We start from the raw sequence: 21280 nt of genomic DNA on the forward strand, positions 1-21280 counted from the left end.
TTATTTAGCAACTTGACTTACTGTTTCCCAGGGTTCTGCTTTACAAGCACTGGGAGTGCAATCATGGGAGGCAGATGCCAGCATCTGGGATTCTGCTGTAGGGCTCAATACGGCTCGAAAGTCGGAGGGCAAGGTCCCTATGAGCTAGACACACGCAATCACTTCTACGACATTGGTAATTCAGCGCCTCTAGTAGTAGAAGTGGCCCTGGTTCGTAGCTCCCGCAGCTCATCCTCTAATCTATCTAGCTAAGTAGTTAGTCCACCTGCTTCTTATAAGTCATCATAGTGCGGCCACCTCTAAAATCTCTAGTCCTCCCCAGATCCTGATAAGTCGCTACAGAGCCCAACTCCATTAAAGATGTCATCAGCATGCTTAAGAATGCGTCTGACTCCATATCGCCCCCCGTCCCCTATTCTGGACCGGGGTGATAAAGGCGTTCTCGTCTTCGCCCCTTATGTCCGGACCTAGGTAAGGCGAACGAAATGCGCTGCGGGCTCCGGGCAGATGATGGTCTTGCCATTCCCGTTGGCATTGCCCGCAGAGCTGGCGTATACCTCGGGCTTGTTCGACAGCACGACCGACTTGGCGTACTGGAACCGGGCGTAGCAATCGTTGAGGACGTCCTCCACGGTCTGGCCTGCGTCGACGATGCCCGTGTCCAGAACCTCCTGCAAGTCAGGCAGGGTCAGTCGCACGCATCCCTCACAACTCATCTCACAAACGGGGGGAGGGAGAGAGAAAGAAGACACACACACCTTGACAAAGTCCTCGACCTGGATAAATTCGGCCTTGTCCATGCGGTACCGGTCCGGCAGCCCACTGTTGTGCAGCAGGCCGAGCAATCCGGCACTAACCGTGTTGACCGCCGCCAGCGCGGTGATGGGCGCTGCCTCGCGCTGCGGCAGCGAGCCGAGGGCCGTGAGGATGGCGCCGAGCGTGACCTGCAGCACCAGCATCGACCAGTGCAGCGAGTTGAGCAGCTGGAAGCCGACCGAGTACTTGAAGCGGTGCGTGACGATGTCCCGGTACAGCCCATCCGGGAGCCCCCTCGGAGGCCAGTACCAGCAGGTCGGGTGCACCACCTGGTGCTGCTCGCCCTCGCGGATGGCGCCGATCCCGTGCGCCACGCGAGCCCATTCAGTGGGCGTCAGGAAGCGGCGCTGGAAGGAGGCTCCCAGCGGCTTGGGCTGGTCTGCGGGAGGCGGCTTGGGTGTGGAGGGGGCTGGCGGGGCATTCCCCGTGGTTGGGGGAGGTTGGTTTCCGGAGTTCGACGGCGGGATCGGGATGTTTGATTGCGTCTCGGAGTTGTAGTGGCTCCCGATTATCTCTGAGCCCCTTCCACCGCTCGGAGGAGGGAAGATCTGCTGACCTTGATCTCTGCTGGATGAGGCCATGTTGATGAAGGATGGACGGAGTAAAGGGACAAGCTATAGCGTCAGGAACCTGTAGAAGGGAAATGCACGTCCAGTTGCCAAAAAGTCTTAGGATTCGAACCAGATTGTAGGAAAGGCTTGAGAACGAGAACATTCGGCATGTTAGAGACCATCCCAGGCTGGCTGCAGGCAGAAATGGCGAGCCTGGGTGAGAGCTCTGCAAGGGAAGGAGCCACCTGGTGCTCTTTCCGTCATGATAGGAACTGAAAGCTCAACCTCCATCTGGGAAGCTTCGTCAGGGGAAGGGGACCGGGAAACGCGCTCACTAGAGACTGATACGGTTTGCGGACCTGGGCACTTCTTTCCCGGACGGGTCACCGTCTGGATGATGACATGTTTCGTTATACACACGGGGGCGTGGAAAGATATTTCATTCATATTAACTTTCTCGATATTATGGCCAACCAACTTTACCCTACTATGTTCAGCTGCAGTGCGTTGGAAGACGTCACGGTGCCACTCGGAGGTGTAAGTGGTGGGCAGGTGCGCGAGGTGGTTTTAGACGTTGACCGAGCGCAGGAACCCTAAGAACCGTGAGGGTTAACTGTGGGCCCTACTGAGCTACTACCCAAGTAATGCGCCTGACCGCCCGGCAGAACCCAGAAATTTCCGGGTCTGCTCTCTAATGCACGCGCCGCATGGAAATCTGAACCTATGCCTCGAATCGCGACAGACTCCCGGTGACTGCTCGGATGCGCCCGAGTTCTTTATTAGCCACCTCCCTCTACCGCATTCCCGGATATGTGAGAAGACCAGCGCTACCACGACTTCACCTCCAGTTTGTCTCAATCCGCACCATGTCCGACGGCATCGCCGACCTCAGCGCGACGCCCGCCGAGGGGCAGCGAATCAAGCACAACAATGTCGTCTACACCACGGTCAAGGAGGGTCTCGCCCACATTCTGATCCCAGCGGACTCCGCAAAGCCAGGGGAGTCTGTGCAGCAGGTCTTCTACAACCCGATCCAGCAGTTCAACCGCGACTTGACTGTACTCGCCATCAAGGCCTACGGAAAAGAGCGCATGCAGCAGAAGCAAGCCGCCATCAAAGCCCGCAGTGGCAAGTTCGCAGAAAAGAAGAGGAAGAGGAAGGAGCAGGTTCAGGGCGAACGTCCCGCCAAATCTCCCAAGCTGTCTGGCACGGAAGCGGAATCGATCGAGCAGGCGGATATCCAGATGCAAGACGGGACGGAGGAGCAGACGGCCGAGAAGCCCACTGACGCCGAGCAGCTGGAAAGCGCTCCGGCAGAGCGGCAGACAGAGGCCAGCACAGACGATGGCAAGGTCAAGGAGATTACCTCCACATTCACCATCCTCGACGCGCTCTCCGCCAGCGGCCTCCGTGCCCTGCGGTACGCGCGCGAGATACCGTTTGCCACGACTGTGACTGCGAACGACATTCTCAAGGCGGCGGCAGAGGCGATCGAGCGGAACGCTGCTCATAACAAGCTCAGCAACAAGATCAGCGTCTCGATAGACGATGCGCTGGCTCATATGTACGGCGTCGTAGTGCGGGAACTGCGGAAGATTGCACTGGGAAAGGGCAAGCCAGGGCCGAGCGAGAAGTATGACGTGATCGACTTGGATCCCTACGGAAGCGCTGCTCCTTTCCTGGACGCTGCAGTGCAGGCTGTGCGAGACGACGGCGGCCTGCTCTGCGTCACCTGCACGGACTCGGGCGTATGGGCATCGAACGGCTACCCGGAGAAATGCTATGCCCTGTACGGCGGCATCCCGATCAAGGGCTGGTACTCGCACGAAGTTGGGATCCGGCTCATTCTGCACGCCATTGAGAGTTCGGCGGCAAAATACGGTCTCTCGATGGAGCCCCTGCTGTCGCTGTCGGTTGACTTCTACAGCAGGGTGTTTGTCCGAATCAGGAAGTCGCCGTCAATGGTCAAGTTCCAGGGAGGAAAAAACATGGTGCTCTACAGCTGCGGCCAGGGCTGCGGTTCCTGGACGACACAGCTCCTCATGAAGAACAAACCCGCACCGAACAAGAAGGGCAGCGGGATCTTCTACAAACATGGGTTTGCCGGTGCGCCAACGGCGGGCAGGTCCTGCGAGCACTGTGGGTCGACCATGCATCTTGCGGGACCCATGTACGCCGGGCGTATTCACTCAGCGGAGTTCATCAAGAGCGTGATCGCTGAGGTGGAGGAAGCGTCCAAAGAGGTGTATGGCACCAAGGACAGGATGAGGGGCGTGCTGCAGACGGCGCTCGAGGAGTTCTTACCGTCTCCCGAGGAGATGGCGGCCGAGTCGAGCGAGAACGGCGACGGCGCGAAGAAGATCAAAAGACCTTGACCGAGGCCCAGGCGGCCGCAATCGACCCGTACCCCTTTTACTTCCACCCGGCACAGGTGTCGGGCATCCTGCATTGCGCCAGCCCTCCAGAGAATGCGCTGAGGGGCGCGCTGATCGGCCTCGGCTACCGCGTCACCAGAAGCCACTGCAAACCTGGCAGCATGAAGACGGATGCGCCGTGGTCTATCATCTGGCATATCTTTAGGGAATGGATCCGCCAGAAGGCGCCCATTAAGGAGGAGAACATCAAGCCCGGCAGCGTCGCCTTCCGGCTCCTGGGATTGGGGAAGAAGGCCGCCCAGAGTCCAAGGCCTGAGGAGCCGGCATCAGCAGTTGATGACAAGGAAGCGGACCCAGCCGAAGGGTCACAGTCCAACGGGCAAGCAGTGGAAAATGGCAAGGACAAGGTGCCGGAGGTCGTCTTCGACGAGACGCTTGGACGTCTCCAGGAGAAGACCAAGTATGTCCGATACCAGATGAACCCGAGGGAGAACTGGGGTCCGATGAACAGGGCCAAAGGGAAGTGAGAACTCGGGCGTAGACGGGCTCTTCGTACTGCGTCGTTGATGATGGAATCGACACCCGGCAGATCGGATGAAGCAAGGCGCAGTCACCTAAAGATCTACGCGTAAAAGGAACGTCCGCCGAAAGGTCAGTTTAGTTTCGCCGTTTCCTTGTCCGGCCCAGCGTCGTATTCCACCGGTAGGCCCACCCCGTCGCTTCCGATAGAACCCCGCGACGGTGATAACGCAATTTAGCGCCGTCTGACACATGAATGGCGAAGGATCCGGCCCAGGCAGGTCAGCGATCAGCACTGTTGGCTGGGGATTAGAAATCCAAATATCACGTCGATGCGAACAGCCGTAACCTCTGGTTCATTCCATTGCTTTGCTACGGGTGTATTGCCCGTGTGCATTCGTCCTGTTGTCGAGCTTTTCCGGCGCTTTATCCCGTGCGTGCTCAACAAAACTTCCCACTCACAGCAACAGAGGGCGCTACAGACTCCGCGGCCAGCTACCTAAGCATATGCCTAAGAAACCACCATGGAAACCATTGACGAGTCTCATGATGTCAACCACAATGCTTCGGAAAATTCATCTGGCAATGGTGCGGAAAATGCCTTAAATAAGCTCAAGCGCGAAGAAATCGTGTTCGTGCTACAGACAGCGGACGCGGCCAATGCCGAGTACTATCTGGTCTATTCCCTTTCTGAGAGGGCACCTGCAAACAACGACGACGGCGACAGCAAGCCATTCACACTCAGCGTGCTGCGCGTTCCGAAGCCACAATTGCCGGAGAACCTGTCCGAGTTCCTCCTGGATCGGGGGAATCTCCCAGTCTCCTCCCACCTGCGGCCGCCCCGCGAAGTGCACGTCGTGGTGTCAACCGGCTCCGGACTCCGGCGGGCACCAGAGTTCTACGGATCGGTGTTGCGCCCTCTGTTGGGCGCTCTGGGGCTTGAAGAGCGAGGCGAGTCTCATCAGGATGGAAACGGAAACGGGCCGGGGTACCGGTTGACTGTGACGAAGGATTCAAACACCATCCGAGATTTCGCGGGCGAGCTGGGCAGGGACGGTACCACCACGGGGGAGAGGACGATCATCCTTTTGAGCGGTGACGGGGGCGTGGTCGATCTGCTGAACGGGCTGGATAGAGCAGACCCTCCTCAGTCGGCGACCGGCTCAGGACCAGGGTCAGGATCAGGATCGCCGACGCCGCCAACGATCGCACTGCTCCCCCTCGGAACGGGCAACGCCCTCTTCCACTCCCTGCACAAGCCCTTGTACAACAACAAGTGCACCAGCCCAGAGTCAGACCCCGCCCCGTCCCCGCTCATCCTCGGTTTGCGCACACTGTTCCAAGGCACACCCGCTCCCCTGCCCACGTTCCGAGCGTCCTTCTCGCCAGGAGCGAAGCTGGTGTCTGCACCCACGGAGCCGGAGCCCGATGACCCCGATTCCGTCGAGGAGGAGGCGACAAAGGTGGCCGTGGACCACCTCGTCGGCGCGATCGTCGCATCGTACGGCTTCCACGCCAGCCTGGTCTGGGAGAGCGACACGCCCGCCTACCGCGTGCACGGCGACAAGCGGTTCGGCATGGCGGCGGCCGAGCTGCTGAAGGTGTCGCACGCGTACGACGCCACGGTAACGGTGCGGCGGCGTGGGGGCGGCGGCGAGTTCATTATTATGAATCTGTCAGACGACAACAACGACAACAACAGACGGGAAGGGGGCGGACGGTTAAGTTACGTGCTCACGACACTTGTGTCGAACCTCGAAAGGACCTTCACCATCTCCCCCGCCAGCCGGCCGCTCGATGGCCAGCTGAGGCTGGTGCACTTTGGCGATGTGGGCGGGGATCGGACCATGGAGATCATGATGGCTGCGTACCGCGACGGGGAGCATGTGGGTATGGACGGGGTTGGGTATGAGGAGGAGGTGGAGGAGGTGATGGTGGCCATTGCGGAGGAGGATCCGCGGTGGCGGAAGGTTTGTGTTGACGGGAGTATTGTCGAGGTGGAGAAGGGTGGGTGGATGAGAGTGCGGAGGGAGGAGAGGGAGCGGTTGAGGGTGTTGGTTGATGCAGCTGTTATTACGAGGTGACGGGGCCCATTATACTGCTTCAAATGAGGGCCCGAGCAGTACCTTAGCACGACTTATTTAGTCGCCCATCAGCTTTCTCGCTCTTCTCTCCATCCCCTCCTCGAACTGCTGCACCCCGCCCTCCAACACACTCATCTTCCCTCCCGCCAGTTTATACACCACCCTCCTCCTCATTACCCCCATCATCATCACCATCTACAACACCCCCCACAACACCCCTCACAAACCACCGATCGTGACTACAAGCACCACCGCCCAATCCCCAGCGCCTTAACGCCTCCCGCAACGCAGAAACTGTCAGCCTGGAATTATATAATTATATATATATCCACGATTCAGATAAGGGGAAGCGACGACGAGGTTTAGCAATAACCGCTGCCCATGTTTGTACCGCACACTTGATTCGTTCTTCTTTGTGCCGCCGTATGAACCCTCCATCCTCGGGCCGTCTTACATACATGGCGCGATGTAGTCCATCCGGCGATCACGCTTCTGCCGTGAGTCATGGCGCGCTACTGTGGTTGCTTTAACTTTGTAACCCGATCGTACGAGAAACCACGAGGGCATCCAGCGCTACAACTGACAAGCTATCATGGATCGAGCAATTCTTCGCGATCGCTATAGTTCTTACACAAAGCCAACGCCATTCGCCATTTCCCCTGGGAAATAATAGAAAAATATATACGAAGCTATACCGACCTGAGCGGCTCCCGCTTCTCATTCCCCGGACCCCCGACCCTCACGCGCCCCATCTGCGTGGCGAAGGTAGCCGTGGGCTTCCAGCGGCCCGACTGGCGCGGGGTCGTCTCCTCCATCATGTTGTCGATCTGCTCCAGCGTGAGGCCCTTCATCTCGGGCACCAGGAAGTAGGCAAACGCCAGCGATAGCACGCAGAGCGAGCCCCAGATGAAGAACAGGCGGGGGCCCAGGTCGGCCGACATGTAGGGCGCGACGACGGCGATGATGCAGTTCCAGAACCAGTTGGACGCCGTCGAGATGCCCACGCCGCGCGACCGGATCGGCAGCGGGAAGCACTCGCCGACAATCACCCATCCGACGGGACCCCTGTGTGACAGAGAGAAAAATGGTGTCAGCTAGAAGAAAGAACGGGCTCCTGAAGGATAAAAGGGGATAAAGTACTAGTAGGTAGTAGTACTAGTAGTGGTACCTCCTAGTACCACCGAGTTGACGTACCATGTAGCAGCGAAGAAGAAGATGAAGATGCAGATGAAGGCGATCATGGCGCGGACGGCGGCGTCGTCGTGCACCTCGGCGCGGCCCGCGGTGACGCCCACGGCGGCGACGATGAACTGCGACACGATCATGCCGACGCCGCCCCAGATCAGCAGCGGCCGGCGGCCCATGCGCTCGACGGCCCAGAAGGAGAGCGGCGTCGACAGCACGTTGACCAGTGTCGTGACGAGCGAGATCAGGAACGGGTTGTGGATCGTGCCGAGCTGCTGGAAGAAGGTGATGCCGAAGTAGAAGATGAAGTTGATCCCTGTGGGCCGGGGCGTGTCAGCTTTCCTTCTCTCTCTCTCTCTCTGCTTTCTGCTTTGCTGGAAGACACATATAATAATAACTAGGCAGACAGGCAACGGGCTAGGTAAGGTAGGTCTCAACTGACCCGTCAGCTGCTGCATCATCTGCATGCCCGCGCCGAGGATGGTGCGCCGCAGGTTCCCGTTCCCCCTACGCAGCGACCCCTGGAAGCAGGCCATCCACGACCCGATGTAGCTCGTCTGCGGGATCACCTGCATCTCGTACTCGTGGTTCGCCACGATTTCGGCGAGCTCGTCCTTGATGTAGAGCGAGTCGATCGGCTGGCCCCGCACCAGCGACAGGTCCTTTGCCGCCTCGTCGATCCTGCCTTTCATGACGTGGAACCGGGGCGACTCCGCTGCTTGCGCGTGAGCAATCAAAATTTCAGAGCAGGATCGTACTATTGTATGTACAACACAATAAATACAACCATGATGTTACTCACGCAGGATAAACAGCCCGATGCCCAAGATCAACGCCCACAGAAACTGCACGCCAACAGGGATGCGGTACGAGCCGGTATCGTTGCGGTCCGAGGTCGCGTAGACGACACAGTTGGCCAGCAGGATGCCGAGCGTGATGCAGAACTGGTAGCCCGAGACCAGCGCTCCGCGGACCTTCCGGGGGGCGACCTCGGCCAGGTAGAGGAGGATGGTAGCCGATATGAAGCCGAGGCCGAGGCCCGAGACGAGGCGGCCCATGACGAAGAGGGCCACCTGGTTCGTCGACGCAATCTCTAGGATGCAGCCCACGCAGAATACGACGCAGCCGATGATGATGGTAGGACGGCGGCCGAGGAAGTCCGCCACGTCCCCCGCGATCAGCGCGCCGAAGAAGGTGCCGCAGGACAGGATCGACGTCATCAGCGACTTGGTCGACGACGGCAGGCCGAACTTGGTCCGGTCGACGCCGATCGGCTGGCCCGTCTCGTAGTTGTATTGCAGGCCGGTGTACTGGGTGATGAAGAAGGGCATGCCGAGCACCCCCGACATCCACCCCGTGTCGTAGCCAAAGACTGGTGGTAGATATGTCAGTAAGCATAACCTGAAGACCCGCGGAACTCTCGGATAGGTGGACTCACATATTCCGCCAAACGCCCCAAACGCACACAGCAAGTAGGCCTTGAACGTCACGGGCGCTTCGACCCGCGACAGATCGGCCGTGCCCGATACGGAGAAAGCAACGACGCCAACCATGTCCTTTTTACGTTAACCGGCTGCTCATATCATGGATCAGGGGTTCTCATGCTGTTGCGCGGAAGAGAGACACAGACACTGGTAGGAACAATAGGATCGGCGTAGAAGGAAGAAGGAATACAGCCCAAGGGTGCTTGCGGAGGGGAGAGACCAGCCAGCACATTCAAGCTCGACCGGCCGAACAAACAAACAAACAGCCTGTGGTGGTCTGGACCATTGGGATGCTCGCTACCCAGAGGCGGAGCTGATTGGCAAAAGGGATATTTGGGGTCGGTAATGGAGGACAATGGAGGCTCGAAGGCGCAGGAACCCGAAGTTCCCTCCGCCTCGCTCAGTAAGAACAAAGAAGAACCCCTTCTTTGCGGCACCGCAAAGCATGCTATGGAATCCTCGACTCTTTGGAAGAGTCCGGTACGCTGTAGACCTGCCACTCGGCGGCGTGGTGAAGTTAGATGAGAGCGGTACTGGCACTAACCCCGTCTTCCCCTTGTCGAGGAAGCTTCAGTAGCCAGCCATAAAGGAACCGGGTCTTGGCGATGCAATCCTGAAGGCTTCAACCAATTGCCGAGTCTGTTACCGCAGAAGGCAGAGACGCCACACTGCTGGCGTCCTGTTTGCTTCCCGAAGCGTCGAGGCGGTGCCTAACACGAGCAGGTGATTTCCGTTCTTTTCGTGTGACATAGCTTTGGCATCAGTTGGCACCCGTTCCGTCCTATTTCGACGAAGCATAGCGAGTTCCTAGTCCTTGCAGAGTCGTCCTCTTGTTAGGTGGACTCGAAGAGAGAAGATCGAGGATGCAGTATGGAACAGGGAAAGGCGGCAGTTCAGCTGGTCTTGGCAGCCCCGGACAGTTGCGGCCCCACATCCTCCACATCCTCAGCTAGGAGCTTCAGCCGGACAAAGCCAAAGGTACCCCAACAAAGCACTGATTCTCCCTTGCGGTGCAGTCGAATCCCTCGACCCATTTTCTGGTGTCCAGCATAGGGAGACTGCACTTAAGTGAAACATTCGCTGGTTCTGGCGTGCACTTGCGGCGCAGGGGAGAAACCCTCACGTCTTCATGCAAGCCATTTAAGAACCACAACCCCCTCTCCAGCTTCTAGGGGCATCTCAGCACAACATCCCATCATTATCTATGTGAACGGCCAAACAAAGCACAATTTTTTCAGCAATAAAGAAGCCACGTGTCGGAAGACCGCGTTCCTTTTTCACGTGGCCAAAGTGGCGGTCCCGTCCTGGAAGAAAGTGCCGGCATCTAGTGGCACGGTAGCACCCGGCCCGGGCCCGAGGCCGATTGCTTCACGACCGAGGGAGCCGTCTCCACAACTCAGCGGACCGAGGGCCGACACCATCAGCGATGGTTGGTCGAAGGGTCGTATCCACAGCTAGCAGCTCGATATCGGACTGTGATTGGTGTCGGGTAAATCGGCCCGAGCATGCAAAAGAAAAAAAAAATGGAAGTTTGGAATTGGCAGCAAAAGGATATGCTTCATGATTCTGTCCAGGCTCGAACTGGAGACCTTCAGTGTGTTAGACTGACGTGATAACCAACTACACCACAGAACCGTGCTTTGTTTCTTGTTGTAGCAGGTCTCTACTCAGTATTATGAGCCAGCCGGTTTCTTCCCAAGTGACCCTATGTGTTCTTTTTCGATGCAAGGGTTGGCTCTCCGACCCTCTGCGGCCATGGTGTTCACAGGGCTGCCCCGAAACCCGTCGTACCGAAGAGGGTGAACAGCTTTGAAACCGGATGGGTGGCTGCAGAGAGGAGCCGGTGTTGGAACAGAGACTGTCCTCTCGCTCGCTCTTCCACCTCATAGACGGCATCGGTTCATGTGTACTAGTATGTTCATTACTAGGACGGAAAGGCCTTGACCAAGCGCGCCAGCCTCAGATTCCTCCTTTGTGTTGATATCCTGCATCCCACCTCACCTACATGATAGATCCCAGGGATGAATGGTAGAGCCACGCGGTTAACTAACGGTTAACCCGCGCGTCGAGCTCGACGAAGGGAGATATCTCTGGTTTCTCGCACCCACATGGATGTCACTTCTCTCGATGTATTTTACTCAAGGCAATGTTCCAGTGCAGTACTGCCATTAGCTCTCGTAATCCAGCAAAGCATCGTATTTCGCCAACACCACCGATGGGGAAGCGTGACTGGCTTATTCTCGCTCCGCTGGCCGTCCTGTATCTGGGTGTTCTGTACTACATGACGCTCCATGGCCGGCTTCCGTTGTTTGGCGCGTCCGGTCTGTTTCCGCTGGATGACAACCCGTCGTCCTACGGCGAAGAAGTGCTGATGCAGATTGCTGTAGGTAAACTAGTACTACACCCAATTCCTTCCATGGCTTCGCCACCCGAGGTCCCAGTTCCAAACCGGAGCGATGACCAGTCGATTACATCGCTCACGGAACACACGAGTGAGAAAGAAGGGTTTCGAGGTCTACGCGTCCAGCGTAGTCGAAGCCGAGTCAGAAAACAGGCTGCTTGAGATGCTGGGAACTGCTCATGGCGTCATTGGGGACGAACGGGACTTAGACACTTGAGGTCTGGCTTGGCACAAGCACACGGCATCCGCTAAGAAACTGCGCATCAGGGAGTTTGGCGGATGGTGAGGCAACCCTGAGGATGAAAGCAGGAATAGGTAGACGGGAGAAGCTGCATCGCCAAGTGCGTTCTAATAACTTGAGAGTCCAGATGTAGTAGAGAAGGAAGAACACGATGGTACGGCCTGGTTTTAAGGAGTGGACAACCAGGGCCCAAGCAAGTGTGCAAAAATTGGCATGTTATTGTGTGTCCGGCGAAGTAGGAACAAGAAGTCAAGCCTTTCCATACAAACTCGCAAAAGGGCAAAAACAACACACAAAAGCCCGAGGAACACGGCCCTCGGCAGAGTATCAAGAAGTGGTAAGCAACAGCCCGTCGTGGTATACCGCCCCAGTTTCTCCCTTCTCAACTCCGCCAAACCAAAACCCAGAGACATCCCCTTGTATGAAAACGCACGGCCCCGGATACACACACACAACATCCCAACCTTTGCACGGAGAGCAAGCGAGGGTTAATTAGGTAGGTTCTATGCCGCTATCTTGTCGTAATCTCATGTCTCGTAAAAGCAAGTAGCCTTGAGGGGAATTGGTCCGGCCTGATTCCGTGCCGATGCCAGCCAACCTTCACCCCCCCAAGGATATGATGCCGTTATGAGCTCAGAGAAGGGCAGCAACACCCGCCACGAGGAAGAGCAGCGCAGACGCAGGGCCGACGACGCTACCGGCGCCCTCGGCGATGTTGGATTGCGTCGGCTTCGGGGACACGACGGTCGAAAGCGACGTGGTGTTGAGGGAGGGCGGCGCGAGGCTCGAGCTGGGAAGGAGCGACGGGCTCGAGGTGATGGTGATGGCAGTGGTGAGGGGAGCCGAGGACGTGCTCAGCACTGAGGTGGTGGAGTTGCTGGCGATGGTCGACGAAGTGGACGTCGTCGACGATGAGGTCGACGTCGACGTGGTGGTCGGCGGCACGGTCGAGCTGCTGGAGCTGCTGGTCGAGGTGGAAGTGGGAGCGGGCGTCTGCGAGACCAGGCCGCCGGTCACGCTGTACGCGGCCGCGCAGGCAGTGAGATCCAAGCCCTCGGGGCAGCACCATGTCTCGCCTTCCTTGTCGGACGTGCAGTAGTAACCAGCGTCGCACGAGTCTGCTATGTGTCAGCACCGTCAATCACGTAGTACTCTCAACGAGGCCACATACTGCCAGACTTGTTAGGGCAGCAAATCTCGCCGGCGGTCGGGTTGAAGCAGTGGACCTGGTTGTCGCCCGAAGAGCAGGTCGTGTAGCCGGCGCCGCAAGCCTCCGCGCAGGTGGCTCCCTCACCGCACATCGCCTGTTCCGGTTGGTAGCCCGAGCCATCCTGCCGGCGGACGACGCCGAACAGGTCGCGGACCGAGGTCTTCATCAGGGTAGGCTTGTAGGGCCTCGGCTCAGCAGCGACGCTGGCCGCGAAGGTGAGGGCCGCAAAAGCGGCGACGGATTTGACGAGCATTGTGGATTAGGAGCGCGAACTCAATTGATGTTTTTCGAGATCGTAAAAGGCCGTAGGATAGTCGGCGGGACGGCAGCTGTAGGGCTAAAGGCCGAAGAGTGTTGAGAAACGAATGGATCGAGCGCGAGACTCTGTAAAGAACGACGGTTTCTTCGTGCGAAGAGAATGGGAAAGCCGACAAGCGCTGAAGAGGGCGAAATGAGGGTGATAAAAACCGGCGCGACGATCTGGGGCAGGCGGGTCCCCCTTTCTGGGGGAAGTACCTGCCGGCCAGAAACCGCACCCGGGGTACAACATTGGACGCCAAGCAGCCATTCATCGCATCTCCTGAAATTAGCCCAGTTTTGGAGGGTCGCTCCTGCCGTGGCACGGTACCTGCGTCTGGTGCCTGGCAGCCAGGAACACCAATAACCGCCGTTCTGGGCATCGTGCGAAAACTCAATTTCCATCGTGATACTCCAATCGCCAATCTCCAAGCTGGCGGTTTTCTCGTTTCTCGCAGCAGACAAATCGCAAGGCACTGTGAGATCTCGGGTTGGGAACTGAGCAAGCCAAGCGATGCGTCTGCCGCTAGATTGGCCGCGCCAGTTCGGTGAGCTTGCCTACCCTGGCGACGCCGCTCGGCGGCTTTTAGAGCTGTCACCTAAGGTTGGGATCTGCGAAATGAGCCAAGCAGTCCAGGCTTTCACCGTTATGCAGGAAACAAACATCTCTACACAAGGAGTTCTCATCAGGTTGGTTGACGAGACAGCAGATATTCTCACGGAGGCGCCTCGTACTGGCCGCAACAAGTATCAACGCTGGGAATTGACAACCAGACATTCAACTCTGGCAAGCGCCCGCCATGGACTGAACTCTCTGCCTCAGCTTGACCTCGTCGTCCATGGGACGGTCGCATTTCACTGGGCCACAGCTCGCCGCACAATGATTGGTGGCTGGCTTGTTTCAGGGTTTGGTGGTCAATGCGTCGGTTGCTGGGCGGCAGGATTCCACGGACCCTCATCGGCGCCAATTCACTGCCGGTCGGCATCCGGCCCCACAAAATCCTCAACGACCGCTCCGGAGCCGCGTGCTCCGTCGCCGTTACCGTCGGAATCCGGGCTCTGGTGGAAGTCGCGACGAAACGGTGATGATGGTATTGGCCGGAGCAGCTGATGTACCAAGTTCTATGTCCCTGGTGTAGCAGCCTAACTCTCATGATTCCTCCACGCTGTATAGTGTGAAGCCTGAATCGTCTACTGAACTCCAGGAAGGATCAAGACTTCCCGATATTTGGTTGCGTACTGGTCATTCAGTCGCATGTGAGTCGAAGCATAGGCGCGATGTCCAATGCCTCGGTAGCCAGATCGTGCCCGAGGTTGTCTCACAAAAGGGGGAATCGTTGGAAGGGAAAATAGGACAAAGTCAGGTACAAAAGGCTCATCACCAAGGCCCATATCGAAACCTCCAAAGGGAGATCTGAATGTGATGGGATTCTATCGTGCTAATGACGCCATTTTTTGCCACGCTGAGTATCGGGCCCTGCTGGTTCATCGTACACCCGGGTCTGTTGCCGTCGTGAAACTTGGGTTCTTAGGTATCCTAGTCTACAGTGGTAATGGGCGGTGGGTGGATGTGTATGTAGATGAGAACATATCAATGAGTCCAGGGTCTTCCATGACAAGAAGGCAAATGCACCTTTACAATAAGCTCACCGACTTGTTCCTCTCTGAGAGGAGGCTAGTCGGCTACATCACCCCGAAGCTTCCAAGTGCTGTGCCGGAAGTCAGACAGACGACCATGGACAGAGCGGGGGAGTCGGCTGGTTGACTACTTGGATCACACCGGTGACCGAGTCTGGGTTCGAAGGGTAGCCTCTCGGTCAACGGGACCCGGCGGCCGTAACACCGACTCACGTCCACTGGGCCCACGCAGTCGGCTGAGGGCTTGGTTAATCATCTAAGGTGAGAGTCTGGTTATCGAAGGTCTAGGCGCATTTCTTACGAGCAAGGAAAGCTGTCCTTGATTATGGGCGAAGGGTAAAGAGACTCTACCTATCCAGACGCCAAATACCCGGCGCTTTGTGGTCTTTGTGCTCATCGCTTCTTTCGTGCCCTCTCACTTGCAAGCCATCCTTTTGCTTCGCCGAGGGGAATCCAAGCTCATCTTCTACATTTCATAAGACACATATTACATCTTCATTTCTCTCATGTGCACACCACGACACCAGCCGACCCAGGATATACACCGGTGCTCTCCATATGCACCGAGTTGGCATGGGGGGAAAGGGGTACAAATGTCAATGTTTTCATGAAGATGACCAAAGTCAGGAAGGGAACTACTTATGGAGCAAAACCTGGAGGGCAGCTTCAAGTACATGCAGCCGCCACAGCCACTGGGGTCCAGCAAGCATCGCACTGACGGCCAAGGAGTTCGTACCGGATTCATTGACACTCTCTCAGTGATCTGGTCTTCCCAAGAGCAGTCCACACAACTCGATCCATCGCCCGTTCTTGCGTTCTTCTCTCCATTATGGTGAAGAAGTGCCCTCTGCTATTTGGAGCGTGTGCCAAGAGACGAAGGTAAGTTGGCCATTCTCAGCCCAGCACAACCGTCAAGGGGATCAGGATAGCAAAACACATCTGCTAGACCTTGGCTGCCTTTGGCTTCACAACACGACCCCATGGTTGTGGTATCTTGCTGTCCCCAGCTGTTGTTTTGTCTGTACATGATGAAGGACCGGTATTGGCTATTCTAGTCTTCTCTGGGGAACTCCGGGGCAGTTTATGTCGCGAGCATCCGAGTGGACCTAGCATGCGAGAAGTCCTATATTGGAGTGGTAGGTCCAAGCCCTCTCAGACACACAAGCCCCAGTTCTGGCAGGAAACGAGAGCCATGTAAGGAGTGAGCCGCGATTCGCCGAGATCGTTGAGGAGAGCATACCTTGCTCAAGGGCCGTCAACCTTCCAATCTTCAAATTCTAAGATCGCTCGCTGACGGCCCACCATCAACCACGATAGCAACGACAAGCGCAACAAGCTCGATGTCTCTTACCATTTCCTAAGGGTCAACCAGCTCGTAGTCCATCCAGAGAGGACTTGCCGAGATACATCAAGGGGCCCGCGAGCAACTCAACGCCGGACACTGAAGTTAATAACCCCAGGCGAACCAAACGCCACAATCTGGGTGTCCTGGACACCTTCGGTGTCTCGCCGACTTGGGAGGTATCATCCCTTTCAATCATCAACCTCCTAAACAATGGGCAGATGTCCTCACGCTACTTCCATCCCAACTCGCCCTAGGCCGGGGGTTAGGCGTGATCAATCAGGGGATCCTAGACGTGAACTTGACGCAGCCGGTCAACTCTGATACACCAATTCTCAGACTCCGTGGGAGCTAGGGGCATAGAAGATGGACATGGGGCGTTGGAGGAAGCAAACAGTTTAACATTTCTACCTAGGTGCTCTTAGCACTTATCAGCTATGTTGATTCTTGCGGCACGAGGCCCAGTATCAAAAACGGTGTAGCTGCGAACAGCCGCCTACGAAACCCTGCTCTACCTTCCAGAAGACGCTCTATAGGCCTTGACAGACCAGAGATTTCGTATATAGAGCATATGGCACACATCTCTCGAGGTGACGGGCTCGGTTGGATGGTAAGTAGGTAGTTGAGCAAGTGCGCCAGAGACCTCCAAAGCTCATAGCCCGCTTGTGTGGGTGTCGGACTTGGCATGGGCCACGGCCCTTCGGTTCGAAGGTGTCGAGTGAACTGGCAGCCGAGGATTCCTTCGAAAAGGGATTAGACTCATGCAGAGTCTCAAGATGCTCGTTTTCACACCGGTTTGTGTGTTGCTCAATGGGATACTATGAGGGCCCACGTCACCTTCTCTATCCATGTATCGTGGGCTCATTGAATGGTATTAAACAGCCTGACTCTACGCTCCCTTCGGATCCATGGCAGTTAGCAAGAATCCGCATTCCCTAGACACCTTGAGCTCACGTTCCCTCACCATCCTTACTAGTGGCCCTAGCTCATACATCCTGCTTCGAAGACGAACAGAGGAGTACTCAACACGGGCCGCCAAGGTTCCCGTTTGACGCCCTCGACCGACATGATGCCGAGCCAGCTGCAACAAGGACACAGCGTGCCTAGGGGGAACACAGCAGAGACGGGCCACGACAGCATCTGAGGGATCTGGATACCTGCCTCCGCAGTTGCAGGATCATGTATCGGAGAAGCAAGAAGAAGAAAAAAAAACAGAAAACTTGAAATGAACCTGATGCCCGTATTCTCTACTTCGATCCCGGCCAAGCACGGTCATCACGGCCGCCACCACTCTCGACTCACACCCTGAGCACAGCCATCAACCTTTGCTCGCTCTCAACGGGCATATGCTAGGTACCTGATCCACCCCCGAACACAAGACGAACATCGGCCCTAGGGTACTGTACATAGATAGGTTACAATACCGTGCTCGGCTCAATCTTCCTCCTCCTCTCATGGCCCTCCTCTGCGAACCATGCCACTTTCCAACCCACATCCCCCCGAACCGTGCCGTAACGGTGCATCACCCGATCGGATCGGCGGGGTCGACTCCTTGCCGGAGGAAGCCGGGCGGGGGAATACACTGTATGTACACTAGGATGGGAATCAAGCTTCAACTTGCCCGTGAGTTATGTATTGTACCTAGTGTAGTGTATAGTGCAGAAGTTAGTAATCTGTAGAATCGGCAGATCGGACGCCACCTCCACAACCTGGGGTGTGGATACAGTTCCATGGCAAAACTCCCGTCCCCAGCTATGTCCCGCAGAACAAAGTCAAAGCCTGTTGTCGTTGGTTGGGGATGAGGCCATTCATCATTCGATCCTGTCACACACACGTGGGGTAAATCGTTCGACGGTGGGGGGGGGGGGGGACAGAGGTTGCAGTCGGCTGGAGTAACGTTAAGGTACGGTAAGTACTTAGGTACTGTAAGGTATGCTTCCGTAAATGCAAGTTGCGGCATATACAGTAACCATCCTTTTGTGTGAGCAATCTGTGCCATTACCTTACCGGCCTGTTGTTTAGGTGTAAGGTGACGGTATTTGTATATGTGATTTGAAGTACATACATGAAGATCCCAGTACCTATGCATGGCATGGTATACAAGAGGACACATAGCAGAATACAACATTGGCCTATGTAAATCGCTCGCCCATGTATTGTGTGCACGGTACAGTACATCGTCATGGTCTCTATTTCTACGGGCCATACATGTGAGGCATAGTGTACGGCGAAAGCCGGATCCAGCCCGAGATTCATAATGGCTTGCATATGCACAATGACAAAACGGGCAGGGCTTCAGCTCTCAAAGCGGAGGCCCGGGGAAGCGGACTTGCGTAGCCGCTGCAACTCAATCTATGCATGCGAACCGTTGGGGCCGAGAACGTTTCAACCTCTGCCGACACCGGATAAGGGTAACTAAGGTACTTATCTCTGTACGGAGAGGGGAGTGGAGCGTACAGACTTGGAGAGCCTGAACTCATATGATCTTTAACCAGGCAATAGACCGGTTGGCGCGTAGGATGTTGAGCCGTGGACGAGCGTGAAGTCTACGGAACTGTGAATCCTCTTCCCGGAGGAGGTGGGCGGGAATTGTGATCTTGGCTCCTACACAGATCGATGTCGCCGCAGCGGAGGCGATACTAGCACATGTCGCGCCGACGACGATCGCGTTGCGGCACCCACTGACAGGCTGAATCGGCTAGACATTCACCGGCTGCAGCTCTCCCGATGCTATCCCCAGTCCGGGTCTGCCCACCCCCCTCCCTCGATAACCGATTTCCCTGGAAAATTCAAACGCTGTAGCGGCCGTGACGAATCCTTCCGCAACCCTCATCTAAAACCTCCGATTGACTGCCATTGCATCCGTGCCGCGGGCGGGAGCTAGCTACTACATGGCCGAATCCGACGGCGGTCCTTGAGCCGCGGAGGGGGGGTACCTGGAACGTCAGGCTGCAGTGCTACCCAACCTGTCCAGACTCCGCGTCGATGGCGTGGTGGTACAAGTAATTTGGTACGCAGTGTTACCCTGCCAAGGCACACACACGTCGAATCGTCCTCATATCTGCGAGAGTACGATAATGATGTGGGAATCTCGATTCGCAACACCGGCTCGACCGTTGAACCTTGGGGGAGATAGTTGGAGAGTTTCTCTTAGGCCATTGGTATCCGGCCGGGGATGAATGTGTTTGGAGTATTCGCATGGCCGCCGGGCCGTCTCACCGAAGGCCAGACCACCGGCCTTTCCACCCGAATCGCATATCTCGATCTCTGCCGATGCCACTTATCCGATATTCCCGGAGTGAACAGCGGCAGATTATGTAACGGCAGTCACGGCACGTGAAGGGCTATGTTTGCTGATGAGCCTGACGAAGGCTTCAACCTGCCTGCTAGGGCCGAAGGTAGTAGGCGGGTCTGGGGTGAAATCTCGAACCCCTTCAGGGATCTGGTCCGTGGTCTGGCCCTTCGACTTCACCGGTTGACTCCGCATCTCCATCTACCCCTGGATCCGCTTCTTCACCGAGATCGAGCGACCCCTCATCGTCTTGATGCTCCTCATCAGTCTCGGGCTGTCGTACGAGCAAGAGATCCTCGCTTCCCTGCCACTGAGACGGCATGGGCGGCAACTCCTCGTCGTCATCCCAACCGTAGTCCTCATCGTCACTGTCGGCAACCTCGAAGTCGGTGTCCCCAAGTTTCCGCTTTTGCGTAGGGGTAGATATGAGCGTCCTGGACGGCTGGGTATTGTCGTAGTCCACCGAAACCAGACCGGTCTGCCTTTGGTCAGCAACCGAGCAGCCCCGATCTGGATATTAGACTCACCTCTTCTACCGTGAAGGCGCAGAGATTGTCGATCAAGGCAGCCGTCCCCTTTCCGTTCAACTTCTGGATTCCCACAAAGTGAACTCCACGCACCTCATGGCCGTCCTGGAGCCAGTCACGGAACAAGACAAGTCTGGTCGACATACCCTGTTCCCAGACGCTGGCATTGACGGCCGGGATCAGGGTGGCACCGCGTTCTGCCTGCATCTTGGTGGCACACTGCGTGAGAATCACAACGGCCAGGTCCCGGGTGGCCGCGAGCTTCTGGAGGCTGGTGACAATGTACTGAATGAGCTGGAACCTTCTCACCGATGCAGAAGGGCCTTTGATCTCCAGTCAGTTTCGGTTAGGTAATTCCGAACGGCTGTGCTATACATACCTTTGCTGCCCTTGACATCCGCGCCCCCTCGTGTCTCCGTATGCTTTGGGAAGGCATGGTTGACCAGAGCCGAGAGCGAGTCGATCACTACGAGCAATGTCCCCTGCGGGACGCAGGATGCAGTGGGCCTACACAGCAGCGCAATCAGGTGTGGAAGGCTGGGACACCTGTAGTGGGTGAAGCCATCTAAGTGACCATGGCTCGCATCACTGCCTTTTGCCGATCCCTTGCCGGCAACCGCACGCAGTCGCTCTATGGGCATGCGATGGAATCCATCTACATAGATGAGGAGCGTGAGCAAGACAAGACATGGCATCCGGAAACGCGGAACGTCGGCGGCGGATGAACGCACCTACCCACATGACACCATGGCGTTCGTCGAGACAGTTGGCGGCAAGCTGGATGCTGAGGCAAGGTGAGCGGGAGGGGCATCTTGTATGCAGGCCTTGGAGCGTGCAAGTACTTACCCAAACGCGGTCTTTCCGGCGCCTGGCGGTCCCCAGATCTCTGTCACATGCCCCTTCTGGATTCCGCCGCGGTCAGAGCCACCCAGCCCGGACATGAGCGATGCGTCGAGGGCCGCCAGTCCAGTCGAGATGAGGTAGCTGTCACTGCCTTCCAGATCCTGCAGTGCCTGTGCGGCCGACACGGTAGGGAGACGATCTTGGACATCGAGTCAGTCATTTCTCGGTTCGTGGAACGCGGCTGAAGGGAAGGGCCGATTGGATGCGACAGACTTACGTGTCGACGGCAAGTCAAAGCTGGAGATGTCATGACCGTGGATCGCGTGATAATCCATGCTCCAGGTTAACTTTGTCACAGAGTGTCAAGGTTGGTTCGGGTCACGGTGGTTGTGTTTTACGCCTTCGGTGCGCAGTGGAGGTTTGTTGGAGTCTGCAGCGCAAGATCGAGAACATAGTCAGCCCCTGTTCCAACCAT

General features: G+C 56.8%; 7 protein-coding genes and 1 non-coding gene across 8 annotated transcripts; 3 read left to right on the forward strand and 5 right to left on the reverse strand.

Moving 5' to 3' along the window:
• Nucleotide 1: 1 nt before the first annotated feature.
• B0T15DRAFT_530381 (uncharacterized protein) lies at nucleotides 2-1894 on the reverse strand. The gene is made up of 2 exons (XM_062869168.1): nucleotides 759-1894; nucleotides 2-671 (listed from the first exon to the last, which is right to left on the reverse strand). Exons 1-2 carry the CDS (start codon nucleotides 1395-1397, stop codon nucleotides 468-470), a joined length of 843 nt encoding a protein of 280 aa, XP_062723271.1. The 5' UTR covers nucleotides 1398-1894; the 3' UTR covers nucleotides 2-467.
• A 205-nt stretch (nucleotides 1895-2099) lies between these two features.
• Nucleotides 2100-4541, forward strand: B0T15DRAFT_530382 (N2,N2-dimethylguanosine tRNA methyltransferase-domain-containing protein). The gene is made up of 3 exons (XM_062869169.1): nucleotides 2100-2179; nucleotides 2216-3640; nucleotides 3736-4541. The coding sequence occupies exons 1-3, from the start codon at nucleotides 2129-2131 to the stop codon at nucleotides 4267-4269; spliced, it is 2010 nt and encodes a 669-aa protein (XP_062723272.1). The 5' UTR covers nucleotides 2100-2128; the 3' UTR covers nucleotides 4270-4541.
• Nucleotides 4542-4594: 53 nt separating this feature from the next.
• On the forward strand, nucleotides 4595-6704 carry B0T15DRAFT_180265 (ATP-NAD kinase-like domain-containing protein). The gene has a single exon (XM_062862297.1). It carries the CDS (start codon nucleotides 4786-4788, stop codon nucleotides 6343-6345), a length of 1560 nt encoding a protein of 519 aa, XP_062723273.1. The 5' UTR covers nucleotides 4595-4785; the 3' UTR covers nucleotides 6346-6704.
• Nucleotides 6705-7034: 330 nt separating this feature from the next.
• Nucleotides 7035-9083, reverse strand: B0T15DRAFT_492974 (general substrate transporter; the record flags this gene model as incomplete). The annotated part of the gene is made up of 5 exons (XM_062866901.1): nucleotides 7035-7410; nucleotides 7540-7846; nucleotides 7973-8245; nucleotides 8333-8902; nucleotides 8969-9083. The coding sequence occupies 5 exons, from the start codon at nucleotides 9081-9083 to the stop codon at nucleotides 7035-7037; spliced, it is 1641 nt and encodes a 546-aa protein (XP_062723274.1).
• A 1492-nt stretch (nucleotides 9084-10575) lies between these two features.
• B0T15DRAFT_t96 lies at nucleotides 10576-10649 on the reverse strand. Its single transcript has one exon. It is a non-coding gene; the product is annotated as a tRNA-Val (tRNA).
• Nucleotides 10650-11229: 580 nt separating this feature from the next.
• Nucleotides 11230-11632, forward strand: B0T15DRAFT_492975 (uncharacterized protein; the record flags this gene model as incomplete). The annotated part of the gene is made up of 2 exons (XM_062866902.1): nucleotides 11230-11397; nucleotides 11516-11632. 2 exons carry the CDS (start codon nucleotides 11230-11232, stop codon nucleotides 11630-11632), a joined length of 285 nt encoding a protein of 94 aa, XP_062723275.1.
• Nucleotides 11633-12220: 588 nt separating this feature from the next.
• On the reverse strand, nucleotides 12221-13398 carry B0T15DRAFT_180307 (uncharacterized protein). Its single transcript, XM_062862298.1, has 2 exons — nucleotides 12828-13398; nucleotides 12221-12774 (listed from the first exon to the last, which is right to left on the reverse strand). Exons 1-2 carry the CDS (start codon nucleotides 13117-13119, stop codon nucleotides 12290-12292), a joined length of 777 nt encoding a protein of 258 aa, XP_062723276.1. The 5' UTR covers nucleotides 13120-13398; the 3' UTR covers nucleotides 12221-12289.
• A 6179-nt stretch (nucleotides 13399-19577) lies between these two features.
• Nucleotides 19578-21140, reverse strand: B0T15DRAFT_492977 (P-loop containing nucleoside triphosphate hydrolase protein; the record flags this gene model as incomplete). The annotated part of the gene is made up of 6 exons (XM_062866903.1): nucleotides 19578-19913; nucleotides 19963-20285; nucleotides 20342-20617; nucleotides 20694-20746; nucleotides 20809-21004; nucleotides 21083-21140. The coding sequence occupies 6 exons, from the start codon at nucleotides 21138-21140 to the stop codon at nucleotides 19578-19580; spliced, it is 1242 nt and encodes a 413-aa protein (XP_062723277.1).
• Between the last annotated feature and the right edge of the window lie 140 nt (nucleotides 21141-21280).

The sequence above is a fragment of the Chaetomium strumarium genome, assembly GCF_033439665.1.
Source record: "Chaetomium strumarium strain CBS 333.67 chromosome Unknown B0T15scaffold_3, whole genome shotgun sequence".
Taxonomy (NCBI): domain Eukaryota; kingdom Fungi; phylum Ascomycota; class Sordariomycetes; order Sordariales; family Chaetomiaceae; genus Chaetomium; species Chaetomium strumarium.

Excerpts from the sequence above, each read along its gene's own strand:
- B0T15DRAFT_530381 (XM_062869168.1), bottom strand. The coding sequence starts at position 1,397 with ATGGCCTCATCCAGCAGAGATCAAGGTCAGCAGATCTTCCCTCCTCCG. Across the intron at positions 672-758 it reads AGGTCGAGGACTTTGTCAAG|GAGGTTCTGGACACGGGCAT; the intron begins GTGTGTGTGTCT and ends CCTGACTTGCAG.
- B0T15DRAFT_530382 (XM_062869169.1), top strand. The coding sequence starts at position 2,129 with ATGCGCCCGAGTTCTTTATTAGCCACCTCCCTCTACCGCATTCCCGGA. Across the intron at positions 2,180-2,215 it reads TCTACCGCATTCCCGGATAT|TTTGTCTCAATCCGCACCAT; the intron begins GTGAGAAGACCA and ends CTTCACCTCCAG. Across the intron at positions 3,641-3,735 it reads CCAAGGACAGGATGAGGGGC|ACCTTGACCGAGGCCCAGGC; the intron begins GTGCTGCAGACG and ends GAAGATCAAAAG.
- B0T15DRAFT_180265 (XM_062862297.1), top strand. The coding sequence starts at position 4,786 with ATGGAAACCATTGACGAGTCTCATGATGTCAACCACAATGCTTCGGAA.
- B0T15DRAFT_180307 (XM_062862298.1), bottom strand. The coding sequence starts at position 13,119 with ATGCTCGTCAAATCCGTCGCCGCTTTTGCGGCCCTCACCTTCGCGGCC. Across the intron at positions 12,775-12,827 it reads CTGCCCTAACAAGTCTGGCA|ACTCGTGCGACGCTGGTTAC; the intron begins GTATGTGGCCTC and ends GACACATAGCAG.